This window comes from Lasioglossum baleicum, chromosome 13, assembly GCF_051020765.1.
Source record: "Lasioglossum baleicum chromosome 13, iyLasBale1, whole genome shotgun sequence".
NCBI lineage: Eukaryota > Metazoa > Arthropoda > Insecta > Hymenoptera > Halictidae > Lasioglossum > Lasioglossum baleicum.
This window is the reverse complement of record NC_134941.1, coordinates 10,043,750-10,066,570: the sequence shown is the minus strand read 5'-3', so window position 1 is coordinate 10,066,570 and position 22,821 is coordinate 10,043,750. Positions and strand designations below refer to the sequence as shown.

General features: G+C 40.7%; 3 protein-coding genes across 9 annotated transcripts in view; 2 read left to right on the top strand and 1 right to left on the bottom strand.

The window, feature by feature from the left end:
• The window catches only part of LOC143215104 (PTB domain-containing engulfment adapter protein 1), a 28,291-nt gene extending 25,258 nt beyond the window's left edge, over window positions 1-3,033 (bottom strand). The window contains exon 1 of the mRNA XM_076436903.1: window positions 2,877-3,033. The gene's annotated coding sequence lies outside the window, so the exon portion shown is untranslated. The remainder of the gene's footprint in view (window positions 1-2,876) is intronic.
• A 1,129-nt stretch (window positions 3,034-4,162) lies between these two features.
• On the top strand, window positions 4,163-11,183 carry LOC143215101 (uncharacterized). 3 transcript variants are annotated; one of them, XR_013010288.1, is made up of 12 exons: window positions 4,163-4,341; window positions 5,005-5,067; window positions 5,411-5,539; window positions 5,615-5,749; window positions 5,834-5,991; window positions 6,301-6,366; window positions 6,643-6,793; window positions 6,863-7,063; window positions 7,133-7,763; window positions 7,834-8,110; window positions 8,202-8,430; window positions 9,074-11,183. XR_013010288.1 is itself a non-coding variant. In XM_076436898.1 (11 exons), exons 1-11 carry the CDS (start codon window positions 4,267-4,269, stop codon window positions 8,335-8,337), a joined length of 2,022 nt encoding a protein of 673 aa, XP_076293013.1. In that variant the 5' UTR covers window positions 4,163-4,266; the 3' UTR covers window positions 8,338-11,183. The 3 variants fall into 3 exon arrangements, 2 of the variants coding, with proteins under 2 accessions (XP_076293013.1, XP_076293014.1); XM_076436898.1 differs by having other exon boundaries at window positions 8,202-11,183; XM_076436899.1 differs by lacking the exon at window positions 6,301-6,366 and having other exon boundaries at window positions 4,164-4,341; window positions 8,202-11,183.
• A 54-nt stretch (window positions 11,184-11,237) lies between these two features.
• Chb (CLIP-associating protein) overlaps window positions 11,238-22,821 on the top strand; it is a 43,203-nt gene continuing 31,619 nt past the window's right edge. For all 5 annotated transcript variants that reach the window (XM_076436881.1, XM_076436882.1, XM_076436880.1 and 2 more), the window contains exon 1: window positions 11,238-11,428. In XM_076436881.1, coding sequence (XP_076292996.1) covers window positions 11,240-11,428 — 189 coding nt within the window. In that variant the 5' untranslated portion in view covers window positions 11,238-11,239. The remainder of the gene's footprint in view (window positions 11,429-22,821) is intronic.

Genomic DNA, 22,821 nt, shown 5'->3' with positions numbered 1-22,821 from the left:
ATACCAGAGGCTGAGACCTCGATGTTTTCGGTACAACGGCAGATAAGGCGTGGCACTGGGAATTATGATTAACAGAATTACGAAAAGTATGGTAATTGCCACCGTGTACAGCTAACTAAAGACTACCAGCAACGTGTCTGCATCCCCGGAACCTTTACGTAAGTAATGCTATGTTAACAGGCTTTGAGATTACCTCCGCTGATTGGCCATTATCAGGATTGATCATTTCGTGTATAAGATCTCGAAATTTGCTGAACGTCACAATGTGTGGTAAATCATTTTTTAAAATCTCTTGATGTAACCAAAAAAAAAAAAAACAAATGGTAATTGACGGAACAAGGTAAAAATGGTGATACATAGAGCAAGGTACCATTTTTATTATCAACGATTTAGAAAGAAATAACCATTAACAGAGAAAAATACCATTTTTTAGTAAACTATAAGAGGAAATAATTTAAGGGATTTTATACGCCACGACGAATATCCACCACCCAATTAAAGCTTCTAGGAATTACTACAGAACGCGTGACATCGTTACAGAATAAGGTCCCCCACAAAAGGCCCATCGTTCCTAAAGTAAAAACGTTTCCCCCAGGTAGCAGGTCCCCTAATTCCCAAAACGCTGCGCCACGAATATTTCCACGTATCCATCTCTCTCTCTCAGGTGAGTTCTTCAAATTAGAAACAATACGTCCCTACGAACATCGAACAAAAGTATCAACAAAGTTAACAGTACGAACGCTGTTACACGTTTCGACGAGTCACGTAATGGACAGGCCAATGGGTGGAAACACGTTACATCAACCACTTTGTGAGTTTCGTGTTCACTGAGAAATTAAACGCTAGAATGATTTTGCACGGAGCGCCTCTGACGTAACGATCGCCATTCACGATGGAAAGAAGAAAAGAAAATTGTTCTAGAGCCATTTAGCACTTGGCTGCAAACGCACCGCTCGAAATAGCCGAAGGATGCTGCGAATTAATTTCTTTGTTTTACTATCCCTAAATATTCTCTTGTCCTTCCGAATAATTCGTTAAAATAATAAATGGTAACATACATTTGTCAGAGTTTAATAATGGTACTACTTCAGAGATTTTCAAGAGCGCGGGTTAAGAATTTGGTAGATGGAAGGTGCCAAAAGGCGGAAGTGCAGGACAAACGTGAAAAGAAAGTCACGATGAAGCCGAAAGCGACGATAGTGGAACTCGAACGCTGAGCAGAACGCTTAGTGGGCGTTCGCGCGATATGAAAAGTTATCTGCGGCCGTCGACGTGCTTGAATTTTATTAAACGACAAGCACGGTAAATGATCTCTCTCGGTACAAGCAATAGTACCAGTTCGTCGAATCAGTTACGACGGAAAGGGTAGCCGAGAGGCGGGTACCGGCTCTCTCGGCCCACGTACCGTGCCGTTTGTCGTGACATCGGATACATTTTCGCCGCACGAATACAAAATAAGTTAACTGTGACACAAGCCACGGGTACCCACAATACTCTACCCGCTACCAAGAGCCTTTATGACGTACCGCGGGTATTCAACATTTCCCGTTGCGTCCTTGAAGCGATTCGACACGCGACAACGGAAGCTCGATTTCGCCTGTTGAGACCGTTCCCCAATGTTTACACGGCCTTGTACAACGTTATCGAGATCTTAGATCGTCGATCGAGGTCCGTAAAATGAGAAACGTTGCGGTATTAATTCGTCAACCCCTAGCTGGAGGGACTTGGCTACATTCATAAAAAGAGTATGATAAAATTAGAAAATTCATTTATAAATTTAAATATATGATAAACATCATTTATGAACAATTTAAATATTTGTCAAAACATTTCTTGGGCACGATCTATTTAAATATTCGTCGAAAACCAAGTATAATAAAAATGATTTAAGCACACACAATTTAAATATTCGTCAAAAAGGTAGGTATGATGAAAACAATCTCAACATGCATAATTCAGTGGACACATCAGGAAGACTTTCGATTGAATTTCGCTTAAAACCTGACAGTCCACGATGAACGATTACCATTACAAATCAGCGATCTCTAAACGTAACAAATTTCATCATTCGACAAAATAAATTACGTAAAAACATTTTCACAATTTCAGTAATTCGCCGACGGAGTCGAATATCGAAAATTGTCATTCAATTACACAGCTTTGTCTGCAAGTCGTACCTTCAAGAAATGCGTTTTTAAAAGGTCGATAAATAAATCAGCAAATGATCCTGAACATTGTATAGTGATAAGAAAGCTGTCTTAGGGCCGTTGGGGACCCATTCAAAATGCTAACGATTATTTAATGTGTAGCAATTATCTGTGGATTTCGATTTATCATTTCGATACAGATCTGAAATATAAATATAATTCATCATTGGATTTTCAAAGGACATTTCGAAGCCAAGTGGAAGCAAAGCACGCATGGCACACGGATCGCGAAGCGCGAATCGTTTGAAACCTGCACTGTGCATGCGGTGGAAAAAAAACGGGTAGCGCGACCAACAAAACAGTGTTCATCTGGAATCGCTATGTGTACATATACATATATGCGAGACCTGTGATCGCCTTTCAGAGTGTTGGGACCACAGGGATCACGGACAGACCTTTGCGTTTACCTCTTTTCCGACCAGGTATCCTCTGTCTCCGTTGCCTTTCGCTATTCCGCGGCGGCGCGCGTAAAAATACCGAAATAGAAAGTCTCCCCGGTTAAAAACTTTTCCCTTGATATCCTCTCTCGTCCTGTTTCGCCTCCTTTCTTTCCTTTTTCTTCCTTGTCCTGAGCCCGTAGTCCCCGCGGGACGAACACCGGCTGCGGCGGGCCCGAGATTCGATTCCGCGGGGATTCGCAAAACAATTAGAAATATAAGTTCCACTCACCGAGAATGAATTACTGCGCGACGTCGCCGACTGACGTTTCTACCAGCGTCGTCCGCTTTCCCTGAATGTAATCCACCTGTTCCGACAGCACAGAAACCACCGATGCGAATGAGAAAAAGTCTGCTTCAGAGTCCAGGCGGGCCTGGAAACCAGACAGACCCCTCTAGCGGCCATCGAACGCAGAACCGCCATCTTCGATCATGCCGTGTGGCCATGTCAGACATGGGAACGAGCCGAACATTCTATCACAGAATATGTTCCTCGTCTCTGTGATTCTATATGCGTTTTCGTGACCCGATTTTCCTCGAGACTCATTACCATTCGCCTGTCACGTCCGACGTTACCGATCATTCATAAATTTTACGCTGATCTGCATAAATCTGGTGGGCGAGCGAAAGAGCATGAGTCAAGATCATTAATTAAAGCAGAAAACCAGCTTCGGACTGCAATATGAGATCGGCTGATAGATTTTAGACGTGGATGTTGATAACATATGTTTCGATTCGAGATATATCACATGTTCGAATTCTCCTTCTCTTTTTGAAAACGATGAGTTATTTGATCAATGTTTGTCTTCTACTCTTTTGCTAACACATTAGAGAAATGTCCTTATGTGTATATGGATTTTATAACTGATGTTCTACTTCTGTTCGAATCGTGTCAATACACATTCTACTGCAATTGATGAACATGCACATTGCTTTATGCACGATTGCATATTTTCAAGGTAGTCTAGGGCACGAAAACGTTATAAAATGGTCTGTCTATTCTCCTACGTTGTCCATGGTCATGTTCCGCCATCTTGTGGCGGCAGATTTCATTCCAGCTACTGTAAAAACCATTAGATTTATTTAGAAACAAATAAATGCCACCTTGAACTAGTTATAAATTTAATGAACCATTTACTACCTTATCTCCAATTTTCAGCTTTCTCTGAACAATTCATACAATGACCCAGTTTAGGTTATAATTGATCGACGATGGGGTTCTTGATGGCAAAATATAAAATAACAATAATTGCTGTCGTATCCTAATAAAAATTATAGAAATGCTAACGTACGATGATTATCTATTAAATAAAATGCCTGCAGAATATTTGATTTGAAAAATTATCCCCGTACACAGCCATTGAGTTATTGAAGTTTGTAACTGCTGCAAAAGTGACTCTATTGATTTAAGACTAATTGAGTGTGAAAATTTTGAAGAATCTTTGAAGTTTTATGAAGAAAAGGGGATGAATAAGGCGAACTAGTTTAGAAGTGCCCTTGACCGTTTTCGACGTGGACGGCACTGTCAGTCGCTCTAACATTCAACATGGCCACCTGATAATGTAGCAGACGATACAGGTGGGATGAAAAATTGTAAATAAAATTCGGTTCTAGCTTGAATTATGAGTGGACGTGTGCAGAAAGACAGTGCTGATGATTCTGATCGCGTTGACGATGCGGTGGATCCTAGAGTGCAGGTAAATCGTTGCGTTCCTCGGGGAATAACTGACAGGCTTCTAGAAGCCAGCCACTTATGGTATTGACATTTCCACGTTGACGCGGATAGTACATTTGTTTATACCTTGCGAGTCGTTCGATTAATCTGCGTTGATTATTTCCTTCGTATCTTCCACGAGAACTGCATACATACTTCTGATGTTTTCGCGGCTGTACGTTCTGTTTGCCACGTTGCAAAGTGATCTATATTTTTGTTCATTCCTCTTTTCCCGGATCGCAGGGTTACCAGATGTACTCTTCTTCGAATGCATGTATTCTTTTCGATGTTTGACACTTTTGCGCACTTTGCCCTTTTTCTATTGTCCGCTTTTGACCTTATTCAGAGCTATTATAAAGCGGTAATAAATATTAGTTCATTATGATCCAGTTTTAATTACACATAGCTTCTTAAAAATATTTTGTTTTGAAATTTCATGTAAATATACGATTTTATATATTATTTATGCTTTTTTGGCAACCAGGTACATGCATACATCTAGTTATAAAAATTAGGATCGATTGTATTCCCATACTTACGACAAATAAAGAATTCAAAAATCAACTAAAAATATTAATTTTTTATATTTTACTGTCTGGTAACTCTATAATATATATATCAATATATATACTGATTGTGTTTTCAGATTGAACTTGAAAGACTAAATACTGCTACCGATGATATTAACAAGCTCGAAGTTGATTTGGATGTACGTATGATTCCATCATTTTTATGGATTTTATGTCCAGCACTTAGGTAATTCTTGATGGTGATCAATTAAAATAATAGCCACCCTCCTTGATGAACCTAAATTAATAGCAAGTTTTGAGATCAGTTGTGATTACATTTCATTGAGGTGATTGCTATGGGTAAATGGATAATGGCTTGAAGGATCATCTTGTAGTCATTTGGATCGTTGTCCAAAGAAATGTTTCATGAGTACAGTTGCCGTGCCTATTGAATTTATTGTCAAAAATTGAAATTGATGTAAACCATATTTAAAACTTTATATGCTTGATAAATTAATTATCAATACGCTTTACTTCTTTTAGGATGCAAGAGCTACTTTCAGAGATCTACTCTGCGAATCTACATTCAAAATTGATAGTTTAGCTAAGAAACTTGGTAACTGTATCGAGAAATCTAGACCGTACTATGATTCCAGGTTCAAAGCCAAAGAAGTAAGACATTTTGTATGAGTAAAATTATTTTCATCTTTCCCAACTATTAATTTAATATTTCAATGCATTATTAAGGCTTTACAAGAAACGCAGAAAGCTGCTATTAGATTTGAAAGAGCAAACAGCCAGCATGCTGCGGCCAAAGAAATGGTTTACTTAGCTGAAGAAGGTCTAAGAACCGAAGGAAGATGTTTTGACCATGCTTGGCAGGTAATTAAACTAATAATAATTAGTCCATGCAAATATGTAAATGCTATCACACTTAAACAAATACTAACTTCAAAAATTTTCTAGGAAATGTTAAATCATGCAACATCTAGGGTCAATGAGTCTGAACATGAAAGAGCTTTGTCAGAAGCAGAGCATAGGCACACCACTGCTTTATATCACAAAGCTGAACACGAAGTGCAAAGATTGCAACGCGAATTGAAGCGTGCAATCGCGAAATCTAGGTATGTATTTGTAATATATTTCCTATGACTCTTCTTGGCTAGTGATATTGAATGATTTTCTAGTTTCCATAATAATGCATGGAATGTACTGCATTCAATTAATACATATTTTGATTCCAAAGTTTGATATTTTGTGGATAATATATTTATCTTTTTTTACCCCAATGATTTTTAACATACCGGTTTTACTTTTCTTTCCCCAGCCCTATATAAATATTCAATAATTTCTTTTTGAATGTTTACTATGTTATGTTAATTTTGTATAGATATTAGAATATTTATGTCTTTTGGTTATATTCATGTTGGCAGTATGGGTGCACGTCGCAGCTTGCTTCTGATAAACAGTATCGCCTACAGGCACAACTTGCTCATGTTGTAAGTAGGATAGATATTCTTTTTTTCATTTTTTTTTCGTCCCCACGACATTTGATTTATTGTGTGTGCTATGGAGTTCCCTTTTACCGATTGTATTCTTTTTGATCACCTCCCTCGAGCACGAGTTTCAAAATATTTGACAGACAAATATTTCAATATATCATTTCTGCTTTGTTCAAACATGCTTTTTTACAGTATGATTTCTGATAATTTAAACTTCGAAAGAACGACGAGCTTCTTAATAGAAGGATTAATTAATGCACTTTTCTTACACAGACCGTATTATGAGATGAAAGCACACTTTAATCAAATGCTAGAGGAACAGAAACTGAGAGTGAGCGTCCTCGAAAGATCAGTGGGCGAGGCAAAAATGACCTATGCGGAGGCCCTGAGAAATTTAGAGAAAATTAGCGATGAAATTCATAGGGTATAGCTATCTTCTTCTAAAAATTGTACTACACGTAGAGAATTATTTATAATGTTGATTCCCTCACAGACCAGAAGGTACGACGGGACAGACGACTTCAGTGAACGCTCAAGGAACTCAGTCGACAAGGCTGGTAATCCATCTAAGTCAGCAAACTCATCAGACTCCAGTGTGACCGGGTCACCCGACAGCACCGACTATACTAGCGACGAGTATTTGCATCTTCCTGATAAAATGAGCCCTAATATTCCATGTCCTGTGCCTACAAGAGTAAGTACCTCACTTGTTGGCTTCTTCTTTATAACTATCTTTCTATCTATCTTTATAATTATCATCTAGATGGACAGAGAAACTTCGTCTGAATATCTGGGCCTAAGCAACATCAACCTCTCATCCACGGAGCCTCGGAAGTACATAAAGCGAGACCGTCCAAAGAGCATCACAGTAACAGGCTCGAAACATATCATAACATTGAATCAAACCAGTTCGTCGACGTCACGGTTGTCGGACTTGTCAAACATTATTTCACCCATCGAGAAGCGAGTCACCATTCAGACACCGGTGGAGACAAACAATACCAACGTGTCTGCACAAAATGGCGAGGAGTGGACAGAGATCAACCTGAACAATTCTCCAGATGAGATTTATTACAATAACGAAGTGTACTCGGACGACGACGATCAAATCCCTTATAAACCGTTACCGATGGACCTTAGTCCAGAGAGTAGCAATCCAACGGCTTGTGACGGAAAAACCCAGTCATTCGCTGATCCGTCTAGTCGGAAGAAGTTAGTCACTCAAAAATCGCTACCTGCTATGCCGAAAGGGAACGAGGTCACGCTGACTGCTGAAAAGAAGGCGGAGGTCACGAGGAGTCCGTCTATAAAGAGCAAGAGCAAGCTGGACAGTAGTTTAGCCAATTGGATAACTAGAAGCTCTGCTGGCGGTGAGGCTAGCGGAGGTAGTTCAGGTGAATAATTTTTAGTAGTAGAGTACTACAGTAATCAATTGGGTGTATAACATTGCATTTAATATTACAGCAAACTCCAGCAGAAGACAGTCGCTGGATATGTTATGGAGCGCTGGCCCTGGAGAGAGAGTGAAAGAGTTGCTAAGTCATGGAATGATGATGTTAAATATATCTAGTCTCACCGAGAGACGTTCCAGTGAACCGAGAACCGTCGATAAGGATAAGGACAAGTCCGAGAAGTGTGAGAAACTGGAAGGGAAGGGGAAGAAGGTTCCTAGTCCGCTAGAAAAGACGCTAACCTACCTGAACGCTGATGAAGAAACTTCCGATAGCGAAAGCTTAGCAAGGTACGTGTTTTGTAGAGGTGTGCGAGATCCGACGGTCGGGTTACCTATTTTGAATTTGGAATTTACTAATTGGTTGTCACATGAAAAATAGTGTGGAAATGTTAACGGAGGATCAAATATCGTCGCTCATGATGGAACCTGACATGAATCAAGTATGCCAAGAGATATTAGGGACACCCTTAGTCGAAGTGTGTCCATTGCTGCAACAACTGCAGCAACAACAATAACACTCCTACTGACGACACCGATTCGATTTGAATTGAAACTATGCAACAATAGAAAGTGTTCAGAAACCATGATAACGGAACGAACTAGTTAAGGTATAGCTTTATTTATAATTGAATTTGCCACGTAATTAGTTCCTGCACCATCATTATTCATAACAGAAACAGGGGGACTTGGTTTTCCATCGAGTTTCATAGGAACATAGTTAATCTATGGCATTTTTAATGGGGAAGTTCATATAGGTCGTACTTATGTTCTGCTCTGGTTAGAAATGATTTGTATATACATTCAACGTTGATAGGAGTTTTTAATATTATATACAAACAATTGATTTTAATCATTGACGTGCTGTATACATAATACTGTGAATATCTTGAAGCCTAATGAGAGTTTCTATGTGTATGTTCATAGAAACGATCTGACCGTTACTTGGACAGTTTCGGTATCATTCCAATGAAATTCATTTCTCTACTAGTATCTAACAGTACAGTGGAAGACTTATTCGATTAGAGAAGCAATACGTAGTGAATTTTAGATAGTTGTATTGTTCATTAAAAAAGAGAAGCAATTCTTTTGTTCGTTGTACGTTCGAGATACCGATTGGTACATAGGGATAATAAGAAATGGAATTTTTTTTCCATCGAATTCTAGGGAATATTTCACCTTTTAAAAAAACTTTTTGTCTGTCTGTGTTTGAAGAAGTACAATTATATAAGCAATTCGTTTTTTATATTAAAGAGCAACACCAGCCGGAAAATTGTAATTACGGGAAATCATAATCTGAACGGGGGTGGAACGCTCTTCTTCGAAGTGCTAAGTAGAACTTGTTTAGGTAAGGCAACGTGATTCTAAATAGACGATTTGCGGCTTCGATGAGCATACTGTTTCACATACCAAGCTTTAATAATTACTGATTATAATAGTGTTCATCTGCCAAGCTCAGCAAAAAAACATTTTGAATGAATCTTTCCTCAATTCTGATGAGATATAAATAAATATAAATAATTTATTGGACTAAGTACCTTGTAGTTGTCAAGATATATATAAATATTTAAAAAATAATTAAAATATTCAAATAATTATCGTACATGAAGCTAGACAGTCCAACCAAAGTCAGTTGTAAAATGAATAATTGAAAAGGAGATGTCATTTTTTCAATAGTTTTTAATTAAGAATACATTTTACACATGTTCTGCGCAATGTGATTACATATGGTCATTTGTTTTACAACACTGATAGGGTTGGATTGTCTATTTGCAGTAACAAATGTAGTTTAAAACGAGAGATGTATGCAATATGCTATTTATAGAAAATAATATATACATATACATATGTATATATACATATACAGATATTATTTATTTTTATTACATAATTTCCTGCAGGCATAATTTATTCATTTTTTAAACAAGATATTATGTACACAAAAGAAGAATCTATACCAAAGACAAATGAAGTGCAATTTATAAAAGGAAAACATTAATATTTACCCTGTGTTTAATTGAGTAGACTTAGCAAATTATACCAAATGAACGGCGGAGAGAATATGGGTTTAAATTATAACTTATAAGTTCTCGATACAGTTTTTTACTACAAACATTATAAAATAGTGTCATATATGTATACATATACATACAAACATACATATGTGAATTGTACAAAAATCGCAAAAAATTTATACCTTTTAATCAAAAATATTTTTTTAGAACGATCATCTTTCTTTTAAAGTATCCAAGAATAATTAATTTCAACATTTGTTTGTTACAAACCAAACGATCGAGCAAACACTTGCGTGCGAAATTCTTCGATTTCAAAACAAATAATACTATGCAATCATTGTCGACGAACAAAATTCTCATAATAATGTCAACATCGACGTTCTGTCGGAAGCGGCCATACTCCTAAATATTTTATTAGAATTTTCTCGGCTAACAAAGTAACAATGAGGACGTTGCATATAACGCGAGCGCATAATTATTAACAATTGTAAATATATAATATTGTATATGTGATTGTAACTATGTATATATCGTCATCCTCATTAAAATACGATTGCAAAAACTATCAAAAGCGCAGACTATTCCGTGGGACTATCGTACGAAATCTAACGAAAGAACTCCGGAACAATTAACGGAATTCAATCCAGCAAAATTTGAATTTTGAATTTGAATTTGAATAGCAAAGTATTATACACGGCAGAAAAATGATCTGCATAGATATCAGGAACACGCTCATTGTATAAGTAATAGTTCGGAGAACGTGCACGATATGAAATAAATTTATTAATCGCAAGGAAATGCAAGGAAGAAAATTAGTGCAAAAATTCGAAAGGAATTCGCCGGATGCAGCCAACGAGAATGACGGATGTTCGCGCGACGTCCGTTGGAACTATACGGCGTCGCGATCGCGTTGGAGGAAAAGAGACGGATGATCGAGAAACGAAAATGGCGACGCGTGCACGGTGCCGATAATTTTCCGTTAGGTTCGTCGGTACGTTATTATTTTTCGTGGACAAGGAGAAGCTGAAACGGGAACAGTGTCGGCGATTGGTCGCGTGGACAATTGATCTCACTCGGGATTAGGACCGTTTTTTATCGGATGATCGCGTGAAGTTTCGTCGGTTGTGGATACCTAAGGCCAACGGGGAAAAAGAAGGTGACACACACTGTTTGCGTATGGTTTTTAAACCGCGGGGACAGCCTGGTTTCGCCGCGAACCATGCATCCAGTGTGAGGCCCCGTCGTTGGCATGACGAGGGCAGCCACGTTTTATCCGTTTCGTCGTACCGTGCATCGTGAATACCGAGCGGACGAGCTGCTATGTGCCCCGTAAAGTGCGTCGGGTGAAATCTAGTTTTTCCCGTTTTGAAAGACTCGCGGAACTGTGCGCGAACGGAGATCCACCATGGCGGTAAATCCGCGTGATATGGACGGTTTCATGCCGCTCCTGTCAACGTCGGACATCAAGAAGAAGCTGCATGTTGGCAGTTTGCTTTACAATTACTTGGGCGATCCGGACAAGACCATCGAGTGCCAGGACATCGGGCTGTTCATAGATAACCTTATACCGTGGCTGAGCAACGGCAATCCCAAGGTATGCTGACATCCGAATTCTTTAGAAACGACTCCCTCATCCCCAACCCCGAAATTAATCGAAATGATCGAACTGCATCATCGACTCGCTGGACTTGTTCAGCTGATTCGTACGACGAAAGTCATCGTTCGCTCTCTTTCTCTCTGTAGCGGCGCCTTTGTATATTACGAGAACGTACGAGGTTCGTTCTTGTCAAACGGTTGATTTCCCTGCCTTTTTAGGACCTGTATTGACTCCGTTTGTACCGAATAGACGTGATCTGATATGTAAACAAGACCGTGAAAACTCGCCCACTAGACTTTCCTATTCGACGATGTTAATAGGTGCGTAGTATATAGGATACTTTCGTAGCATTGTTTAATAACATTGTTCGATCGGTTAACGATAAGAATTATTAAGGAATCGTAGAAATGGTGGGGTGTGCCGGGTGACAAACTGGATGGAGTGTGTGCGTAGCAGCGGTGCTCAATCGGTAATTTTGCGAGTAGTCGATCATGCTAACGACAAATGTATTTAATTATAGAGGCGTTATTAGTGCATGAACGAAAATATGGCCAATGACGAGTAGATGACAGTTGTAACTTTAGGACTCACTTAGCCCCGCATACAGTATTTGTTTGTCGACCTACAGTGGGTAACGAAAGTATTGGAACACCTTTTAAAACAAAACAACTTTTCCATAATTGTACCAAACGACGTATCATTTTTAATTGTGTCGTTTTTTTCCCGCGTCGACCGATTTCGATGAAATTTTCAGCATGTGTAGAACTAACATAGATTTACAAAACATAATTATAATTCATAATGTATACAAATTATAATGTAAACTATAATTTTTGGAAAATCTTTCTTGCATATCATTTCATAAACCAATACTTCTAATTGATTATAAAGAATCAGGTCGTTTGGTACACTTATAAAGAAATTATTCTGTTTTAAAGGGTGTTCGAATACTTTCGTTACCCACTGTATAATATCGCCGTGCACTCGAAACTTTCTACGCTCGATACTCTCGAACGAACGATACGATTGCGAGACGGTGACCAATTTGTAAATAATATTCGGCTCTTCGTGTGTAGGATTCGCGGGAGATTAGGAGGGGAAAATATTAATTTTTTGCCACGGGGGAAACAGGTGCGAGGATTTTGCGAAAGATTCGTCATCGCGACCTTTCAATTGCTCAATCCACTGGGAGATCTGTCGATCTGATTTGCTCGCATTATCATTCGCTGGGTAGATTGACCCTTGGAAAGGTTAGGCCTTTGGAGAGTGGGCGGGAGATTCGAATTGGTTCAACCTCGTGACTAGATTTGACATTTTATTTTAGAAGAATGTTTGAAGATATTGAGATGACAGTTGGGCTATGCCGTAGGTGCACTTTTGAAGTCTCGTTACAAACATTTTGGCCATTAATCATTTGATCGTTGTCGGTAGAATTTTTTATTCAACACTTTTCTTCCGTCTCGAGGATAAGTGTTATCAATGCAACTAATAAGCAATAAATGTATGATTATAATGATCGGGGAAACATCACATTGCTTGTCATCAACAAATAAATACATTTTGAGACGATACCATACAAGGGCAATGTAAGTGTCTGACTCATTGGGAGATTGCAACTCTTCGCGCAATTCTGAAAAATGTTTTAGCACTCTCTTAAGGGAGATATTGATAATAATATTAAAGTACCAGTAACAACGCCAACTGATATAGTATTCTATAAACAATTAACAATCATTTTTCAATGCATACTTTCGTAGTACTTTGAAGATTGAATCTCTCAAGGTCATCACCATCGACCACCGCTCTAAAAAAAATATTTTCAGCTGCAGTTCTGAATTGCACTTTCTGAATTGCATTACCCCAACGCATTCGAGCAGACCTCCACCCATCAGGTCTAAATGTTTCAGTGACAAAGTACAGCTTTTTATCTTGATGCACCTCTGCCAGGGGACAAGTGGTTCTCAACTGGATCATATTCTCCTCACCTTAACCCTCGAATACTATAGTCTACTACTATTTTCGTCGGTTTTATCAGGATCTGTAAAAGTTGCGCCTCGCTCGCGGAGACTGGTCCCGCGAACCATTCCGTTGCACCCTAAACTATTAGGTTTCCCTCGTTTGAGGCTCGGCCCCCCCCCCCCCGAAATCAATATCACGACCTTAGTTTTAATAACGTTGCTCGCGTGACGGGGCCTCGCAATTGCAACAATCGCCGGCACGCCATGTAAACGATTATTTACAACAGAATTCGCCGGCCGGTTCTCCTTTCCTCTTCTACCACGAAACCGAGCCCGGTTCCACCGGAGCGGACCATTAAGGGAAGAACTTTCACGCCATGTACGTATCCGTGTCCTTTGGCGCAGTATGTCACGCGGAGTATGTTGCGGAAAGACGTTCGTGTTTAGCCGGGAGCCCATTAAGATCGAGCTAAATGCTCGCTGGTAACAGCCGGAGAAATACCCGTGCCGGTGATACCTGAAAGTGAAACCTTCGGAAACACCATTTGCCGGCGAAATATTGGCCTAATGCTTTAGAACCACGAGACGCGTTGCCCAACCGTGCTCCTTCTTCGAATCCGCCTGTGTGATAATAACATAATAGAAGAAGTCTCAGATCATTGTTTATATTGTTAGCCATAACAGCATACGTACGAATAGGATTTCAAACTCAATTTTCTCGAAAACTAAGTCATAAATGAAAAAATTTTATTGCATATTTTTTTCTTATTTTTTTCATAAGGAATCACCTCGCACCCGCTCGTACATGTTATTCGGCCGCACCCTGTATATTCGCAGCAAAAAGGTTCCACAACCGTTTACGAATAATTCAAATTTATCGCGTATTTAATAGCAATTAAAGTTGAATAGTACACGAGGAAGAATAATAAACGGATTATAATGGAGATATAATTGGTTCGAGGCCGCGTACTTAATTATACAGGGACCAAGTTAAAGCATAATTGCCCCGTTCCAGGTGTGCCATTAATTAGAAATTTAGAGTCGGATGTTCAGGGGATTAATTTGCAATGTTTATTTTCGGCGAGCACGTGGTTTGTTCTCCTTTATTAATTAGAACGTGTCAAGCCAGCATTAATAAGGAGACCAGCAACGTGTCCAGAGATAAGTCCCGGCCAGGAACCGTTGCCAAAATGTATATCACGGATAATGATAACGGGACTTTTCCCATTATCTTCCATTCAGGATTTGATACGCCCACTCCGACGTCAATTGGCCAGGAAATTCAATTCCATTCGCGTCTCCAGTACAATTGCTTCCGCGACTGTTCCAAAGCGTGCGGACATTCAGGAGAAAGTCACCAAAGAAAATTTCGTGACGAGAACCGATATAACCAAAGACTTCACAATGAAACTAACAATTGAATATAACGATGATTGATCGGGTAGACTGTCTGCAATGGCAATAAAAATTTTATAATAATATTACGGTGGCTACGGAATTTTATTTCGCATAAATTTCGGAGTCTAGTAACGAGGCTACTCCGTAACGCCGGCGAAGAAAACAGGGTCGACCTCAAGGCGTCAGTTACGAGCTGCTACCAATTCGGTTAATGGGAATGGGCCCGGCTGACGTCAGAGCACGTGAACGCCGCAAAATCGACACTAACCAAATTTCGTCAGGCAATATGCTTGCGTCATGCTGTCCGAGCACAGCATGCGAAATATAACAGAAAAGTCTCTCGCCCTTCGTCATGATAAGCTCGGCGGCCAGGCTAAACTTTGCGGGTGTAATTGAATTTCTTCCATAATACATGAACCGTGTGCCCCCTTGTGCACACTGCAACGGACACTTTTCACCGGGCAGTGCACAGGAACGCTCACTAAACAGGCATATTTATAACGTACGGTTGCCCGTTCACTCCTATATTTAGCGTTCGCTTTTTATTGTTGTACCGTTTCTAAGAAGTGACTAGTAAACCGGGGATCAGATCAAGTTCGATGCACGCCGAGAACTATGGGAAAACGTGCCGAACTACGGGGGATTTCGTTTCACTTTCGCCCTGAGTCTGTTCTACCCTGAATATCGATCTCGATCGCTCCGGGAGAAATTAGCTGCTCTACGGATTAGTGCAACTTCATACAGGGTGAACCACGCAGTTGTGATCAGTAGAGATTGCTCCTTTATCAGCAGTCCGATCGAAAATGTGTTTATCAGATACAGCACGGTTTCAAGAGAGCTTTCACGTGATTATAGCAGATACTGATCACGATTCGTGGTTCACCCTGTATATTAACTCATACCTTCATGCTCCAAATGTAAATTATTCAGGAAAGTATACAGCAATTTTGTCAGCAAGAATTGTAATAGTCTACTCCCACTACTAGCTCCAATTTGTTTCGATAACAGAGAAAATGGAAATAATGGAAAATGAACTGTGACGTAGTGCACGTGGAATTAGAGGGACTTTATGTCATCATTTTACCGATTTCGAATTTGTTGATGAGATACAGACCTCCGAAGTGGAGCAATTGTAAAATAAAAGTTCCAAGATTAAGTTCTTCGTCGAAAATGTTCAGCTCTGGATCATTCAAGAAACATTTCTCAGTAATTAGTCCGAATCTCCAACGAGAAAAGAGTTGTTCCCATTGTTTCCAGTTCTCGTTAGGCTGCTTTCGAAGACCCGCGACTGGATAATTCCAGGGAAGACAAAGTTAAGGAATCGTTTAACGGATCCTCGTAGCCGCATTAGCATCCGAGGAAACCAGCATACTCGCGCATCATTATCCAGTGACACTTGTTGCTGGCAGCCTCGTTATTAGCTCGCAAATGTCCGCAGCACGCGAAGAGACCGCGTTTTATTCGCTGAAAGGTAAACGGAGTCAAAGCACGCGACTCGCCCTCTTCGAGTACCTCGCGACGAACTCAAAGAAGTCGTCCGGGATTTTATCCGTGTATTTATGGCGTATGGAAATACGATAGCAGTTGATCGAATATATTTCACTCAGCAGTAAATGTTCATCTTCTCTCGAACTTCCTCAGGCTGCTAATTAGTAACGATTTATCTTATTCCGCAGAGAAGAAAGCTGCACTTTCTTTTGCAATTGAAAACTTTGGAAAGTTCGCGATTAGTTCGTCACCCCGCAGCTTGTTAACAAATATCATACTTACCAGGTTTCAACTGTTGATTGGACGGTTCGATTGATCTGTGTGCATGCGCTGCACACCAATCTCGCCGAGACGACTTAATTCGTCACGCTAGTGATAAGTAATAAATGCCATAATTTGTGGTGTATGATGATTGATGATCTGCGGAGAGACTTTCTTCGGTGAACAGCCAGTTTCACTGGAAAGTAAATCATCGAGAGAAATACAGTATACTGGTGACTGGATATTTTTGGTTCGTTTGAAGTTAGTTAAAGGGTACAACTGCGCGATTTAGGATCAGCGTTTTCATGATTTGGTGCAATCTTCGACGTAAAAGCCGCGTTTCATCTTAGAGGGCCAAGTAGCAGGATTTTCCACGGACAAGTCAGCTGTTCCTGGCCGGTTAACAGGTTCAGACAAAAGAGGACGTCAAAAGGATCATAGCGTCGAACAGCCGCCTCCTTGGTAGAGGGTGCATCAAGAAGGTTTGCAGATTGCAGGCTGTTCTTAATTTTCGGCAAACTCGCTATTGTCGCGGTGTTGGCAGAGAGCCTGCTGGCCGGTACGTGATCAGCCTCCCAATTTCGGCCCTATCGATCAGGCTTGAGGAAAGTTTCTTCTGCTGCGGTTCATTCCATCCCTCTCCGACGTCCTCCATCTTCGACCGGCTGGTATCGGCATTGAACTTTTGCGAGTACTGTCTGGTTCGGGTCCCTTGCCGCTAAATTCAATTTTGAGCTCCGGGGAGCTTGGTTTGTTGCTGGATTCAGGGAGCAGTCCGATTCAATCAGGGTTGCAGCCTACCTCTTAGGTCCACCGTTGGGGTTGAATTTAGATCTGGTGGAGTTTGATGGGAACTCGATAATATCTTATTTCGCTTGACTGTCTTGGCTCGATAGTGGCGGCTGTCTAGGGAAATTAATTTGCTACACCCCCAAATTGTCATATTTGTCGCTAGACTTAAGTGGTCCAATGACCAGCTTTCTGAAATTGGAAAGAGAGAGATTTTAAAGAATTATTAATAGACAGCGGATCTGTATGCAAAATAAACATTTTCTAGCTGAATTGCAACGAACTGGAGTAAAATGGAAATTCATTTTCTTCCTTAATATGTTCAGTAGGTGGAAAATAACATAGGAGTATTTTCTAATTCTTTCAATGAATTTACTCTTTCAAATTACACCTATTCATTTTTGCCATAAATGCATAAAATCCGCTGTGTAATTATTAATTTAAGATTAAAGATTAAATTTAACGATATATGCAGGTGTGCAACCTATCTCCCGGGCAAGACGTCGCGTTATATTATCCGCAGCGTGCTTCATAAGCCTAATTGATTCTGCAACCAGTCTCAAGTCACGTAAAAATGCAATGACGTAATAAGGAAGAATGTATACGGTCGCGACCGGAGCGCCGGCGAATCCTTCGCGTGTAATTTCGACTTTCATCGAACCCGACAGTAAATATCGATCATAATTGGTTACAACAAAAGCAAGATAAACCGCAATGCGTCGATTACGCAATAAGTATTAAATAGCTGCCGGCATAATAAATATCGATTGCAGCTCTGTACCGTGGCACGTCGACTGGAATATGTTCAGATTAATAAATCTCAGCTTCACCGAAGAGAAAAACCAAGATAAATGATTTTCTACTTTTTTTCCAGTGCAGAGAGAAATCCATTTATTATAAATCCTTAACTTGCTAATGAACTTATAAAAACCGGATGCTTGAAAAAAAACCCGCCGCGTGTTCGTCATCGACCGATTTAATCCGTGTCTGACCACTGCAGGGAGAATCTACTTATTCTTAGAAAAAGGAACTCTAACTATACTAATTAAATGCTTGGAGTGGACAGAAGTTATTTGGGTCGTTTACTGTCTGCGAGGTAATGGGATAGTTGAACGTGTATTCTAATTAGCTATTGCATTCGCAGTTTAACAATTGAATAATTTACAAATGCAGTATATAAATAACAAATTTATTACACCATTAATCATCTTTGAAAATTGATAAAACCCACGGCAACCGTGGATCCTTGCATATTCTGGTTCACGAAAAGGACCCGAGTTCAAATCTGACGGATTCCTCGGCTGCCATGAATTTTCGTAAGCATAATCGATGAAGCATCGCCGTCAGGGGAGAGGGATGAAGCGTTTAGGATTCCGCGGAGCATTATGAGGATATTTATCGTTTCTACGACGACCTTTCGCTGGTGTTATCGAGCGGTGCAGCCGCAAGGTGCACCGGAGGAGACGTTATGCAAGTGACACTGTGTGCGTTCGCGATGCATGTGCGAAAGCATCGAGATCACCGTCATGCGAGGGTGATGTCATGGTTTAAATTCGAAAAAGGAAACGTTCGCTGCGAATGAAAAAGGAAGAAAACGAGCGAGAGAGAAAGAGAAAGAGCGGGACAGATATATATCACGGCAGTTTACGTTGTGTCCTGTGTCCTTGACATCGATACCAGCGCAATGATACCTTGGAGAAAAAATGGTGCAGCTGAGATCTGCCATAACTAGCCTCGTTGTGATCCAATTGCACCGTGCCGGACGAATGAAAGGGATACAGGGCACGCGGAAATTACTATCGGAAATATTCCTACTACAAAAGCGAAAGATAAAGACGCACGAAGAGACAGGAAAGGCTAGAACGAAAATGTGGTGCGAGATAAACCAAAGCCAAAAATACCGCAGAGAACAGAGCAATCGTCCGGAAGATAAAGAAGCTGACGAGGCAACGGCCGAGTAAATAAGGCCAGCAGGAAAAAGTGAAGCGCGTCTAATCTAAATCAGAACAAACGATGAGAATCACTGCTTAAATGAGTCGAAAGAGCAATCAAATAGATTACCGTTGGCGGAGAGCATTGTCAGAGTTGCCTCGCGATTTACGACGATAATCGTGATGTGAGACATGTCGAAGACATCGCGACCATAAAGGAGCAAACGACGAAATGCAACGAGCGCTCTATTCGTCATCCGCCGCGATGGCGCCTCGTGAAATGCATTTCGCTGCGGAAGGTGCAACCTCCCACGTGGTTACGACGGTTTTAACCCTTCGGCCCTGATGCGGCGTGAGTCGGTCGCCAGTCCGAACGATCGACTACATTTACAAGGCAGAGAGAAGAATTTGTGAAAGAAAGAGAACGAAAAGAATTTGTATGAAATGCAAGCCTGTTTGTGAAATATGCTTCACTAAATAACAATGAATAACAAAACGTATTTATAAACAGGTAAATAACACTGAATAACAAAACATATTTATAAACAGGTTTAAAATAAGAATGAATACTCCTAATAGAAAGGTGTGTGTCACACTGAACAAGTTGGGAAGGGTTAAACTTTATTTAACTTCACTGGAATAGACGTGTCCCACCCAGAAAAGCTCTTGGACCTTACGCGTCCCGGTTTTAAATATTAATACACGAGCTTCGGACTCGATATACGCTCACCCCAGATAGATATCAGGTCAGTCCATAAGTTCGGTCGTATTTGAGTCATACGTATGAATCACCTTGACCCTCCATGATTCACCACGTTCTCGATTAATCCTTACGTCGATACCCAAAATATTATATACATAGCTATTCAAAAATGTGTTGCTAACAAACCTTGATCAGATCTGACGATTTCCGAAAGGATAAATCAGAAGATCCAAATTGAGAGAACTCGGGTCGAAAGGGTGAACGGACCATGCTCCCAGTTTTGGCGACTATAAGGCCAGACGACCCGCCCACGCGTAGTCGTGGCTTCGAACGATCTTCGAACCGTGTGCACGTACGATCTATTGTTGTCCCCTGTTCGTGATCTACTTGACGCCGGGGAAGAGGTCGCGTTGCTAGAGTCTTCTTTCAGACGAACTTTATGCGCTAGCTGATTCGCCAGATAGGGTTCAAGGTGCGTCGCTATAGTTGGCTCTCTCGCCGACCACGACGACGAAGCTAGCCATCGATCACCCGTTGATCCTTGACACATAGTTTTTGTTCCTACAAGATCAGCTCTGCCTGGGACTTCGTCAGCCAGCCCATGATTCGATTAGCTGATGATCTTCGCTAATTGAACAGTTAATTCGTCGCGCTACCGGTCATCCGTCTTGATACTCGCGGAAGATCAGTTGTTGGGACAATTGAACCTTTCAGTTCGCGTCTCTGATGCTGCAATTGCGAGAAATTTCACTTTGGAATGATCAGGACCTTTTCTACAGTGTTTGCTAGATGGAGAGTCGATTTCTGTGAGTTTCGTTTATATGGATTTGTTAGAATCTTGAGATTTTGGACCTTCTATCGAATATTCCTGATGCAATATAATTTTGACGATTAATTTTTGTGAGTTTTGCTTATTTAGATTGTTGGAAGATGATTTGTTAGGACCTTTGACCCTTTTAGTGAACGTCTAATGAGAATTTGTGAATAATTAAGGGACATCAAGTTTGGAAAGACTTTCTTCCATTTCATGGACCACTGACACGCCCCGTTCCTCAAGATTCACTTTAAAACGATTAGCTCCCTCCGCTTCCTTTGCTGGTTGGGTTAAACCCGTGGTTAACAAGTCGGACGTTCGACGTTGAACACACGAACGGATTCGAGGGTGAACGAACTGTTTCCTTCGAGAGGACGAGCCAGATCAATATACAGAAAGTGCAAGTGTAGCTGGGTGGTGCATTTATCGCCGGTTCAACCCCTAGCTCTCAGAGGAAACTCGGCGATCCTCCTTTCCTTAAAGCTCGAGCTATAACGAGAGTTAAATCAAGCCTGACGCCACCCTCAGCTCAACCACACGTTTACTATAATATTCATGAACAACACCACAGCGAGCTATAAATATTTTCTGAACTTCTAAATTGCCTCCTCCGAAGTTCGACGGCACAGCAATTTTATTGTTACTGAAATGTTTAAAACGGGAACTCCATTGCTACTATAAAATATAATCAGAATTCAATAAACTTCTGTGGTCTTCAGATCCGTAATTTAAATTTAATTAAAGCACTTTTAAAAAATTAATTGTAATTGATTCGATTCGATTCTACCATTGTCATCAGAAATTTCCAGGGGCAGAAAACTGAACCTACCAACACTGATAAAAATTTGTGGTTGTGATAACGGTTCGGCAAACATTTCATAGTGATAGAGAGGTTAATGGGTCCACCATGTCCGACGTAACTCGATACCACAAGCCAAACCGAGGCGTTAACGTTAAAAAATCGTTTCCGAAGTGCACGCAGTTGATCCAATGTCAACGTGTCTGCGAAACCGTCCATTACTCTGCGGCGACGGTTTAAATACATTTAACGAACCGCTATACATAGGCATATAAACCTATTTTAGTTGCCGCGGGGTAAACGTTCTCTCAGGGCTGTCGTCTGGCTGTGACATCATTGCTCAGCGCCGAAGCTTTTCGTTTTTCTCGTGCTGTCTGTCCTGGCTTCCATATAATTAGCACACGGCCTGATCATTAACGGCATCGTGAGACTCGCGTGCTCGATCATTCGCGATCTCTGTTATGCTGAAAACGGAGAGACAGCAATCGCGGATTTAGAGGATCACTGTTCACTTGCAATGCTTTCTGGATCTTGATCCACGTTCCTCTGATCCTTTGGAGAGAGGATTATCTGGTAGTAGGAACATGTTCGACAGAGTCGAATAATGTTATTTTACTTTAAACTTTAAAAATGAGGGAATTTATAACTTTTCTGTGATGATATTTCATAGAAATTTAAGGGTTGAAATTGTCGAAATCAAATGAAACAATGTCCGAATGATTTTGCAAGTTCGAACACGTGATTGTCGGAGGGTAGATTTCGCGTGTCAGTAACGTCCCACCCCTAACTCCCACGCATTAAGCGTTTTCAGCGGTTTCGCAGTCACCGGACTGGAACGTGCGTGTAATTCGCTCAAACCTTCGCAATTACGTGTTGATGACGGCGCGGCACAGAAAAATAACCACCGCGAAGTAATCATTACGAGTGCGCAGAGAGGGCTCGCAGACGAAGCATAATTATGAGCAAGAGGGAGGGGAGAGCGTAAGAGGGGTCTACGATTTTTTCAGGTTTAAGGGAAGCGCACCAGCGGAGTTTATCTTGCGTGGATCAATATGCCGCTGGACCCTGCGGTGCAACATAAACACCTCCTGCGATGAGGAGCTTCCACCCCCTGATACATTTAAATTCATACTGCTAATGAATTTCTAATTGACGCCGTCCTCTCTCGATTTCAATTTGCACAGTGGCCAAATATAAATATTTCATACCCCAACGAATTTTATTCGTACCTTGCCAAATACACAATTGC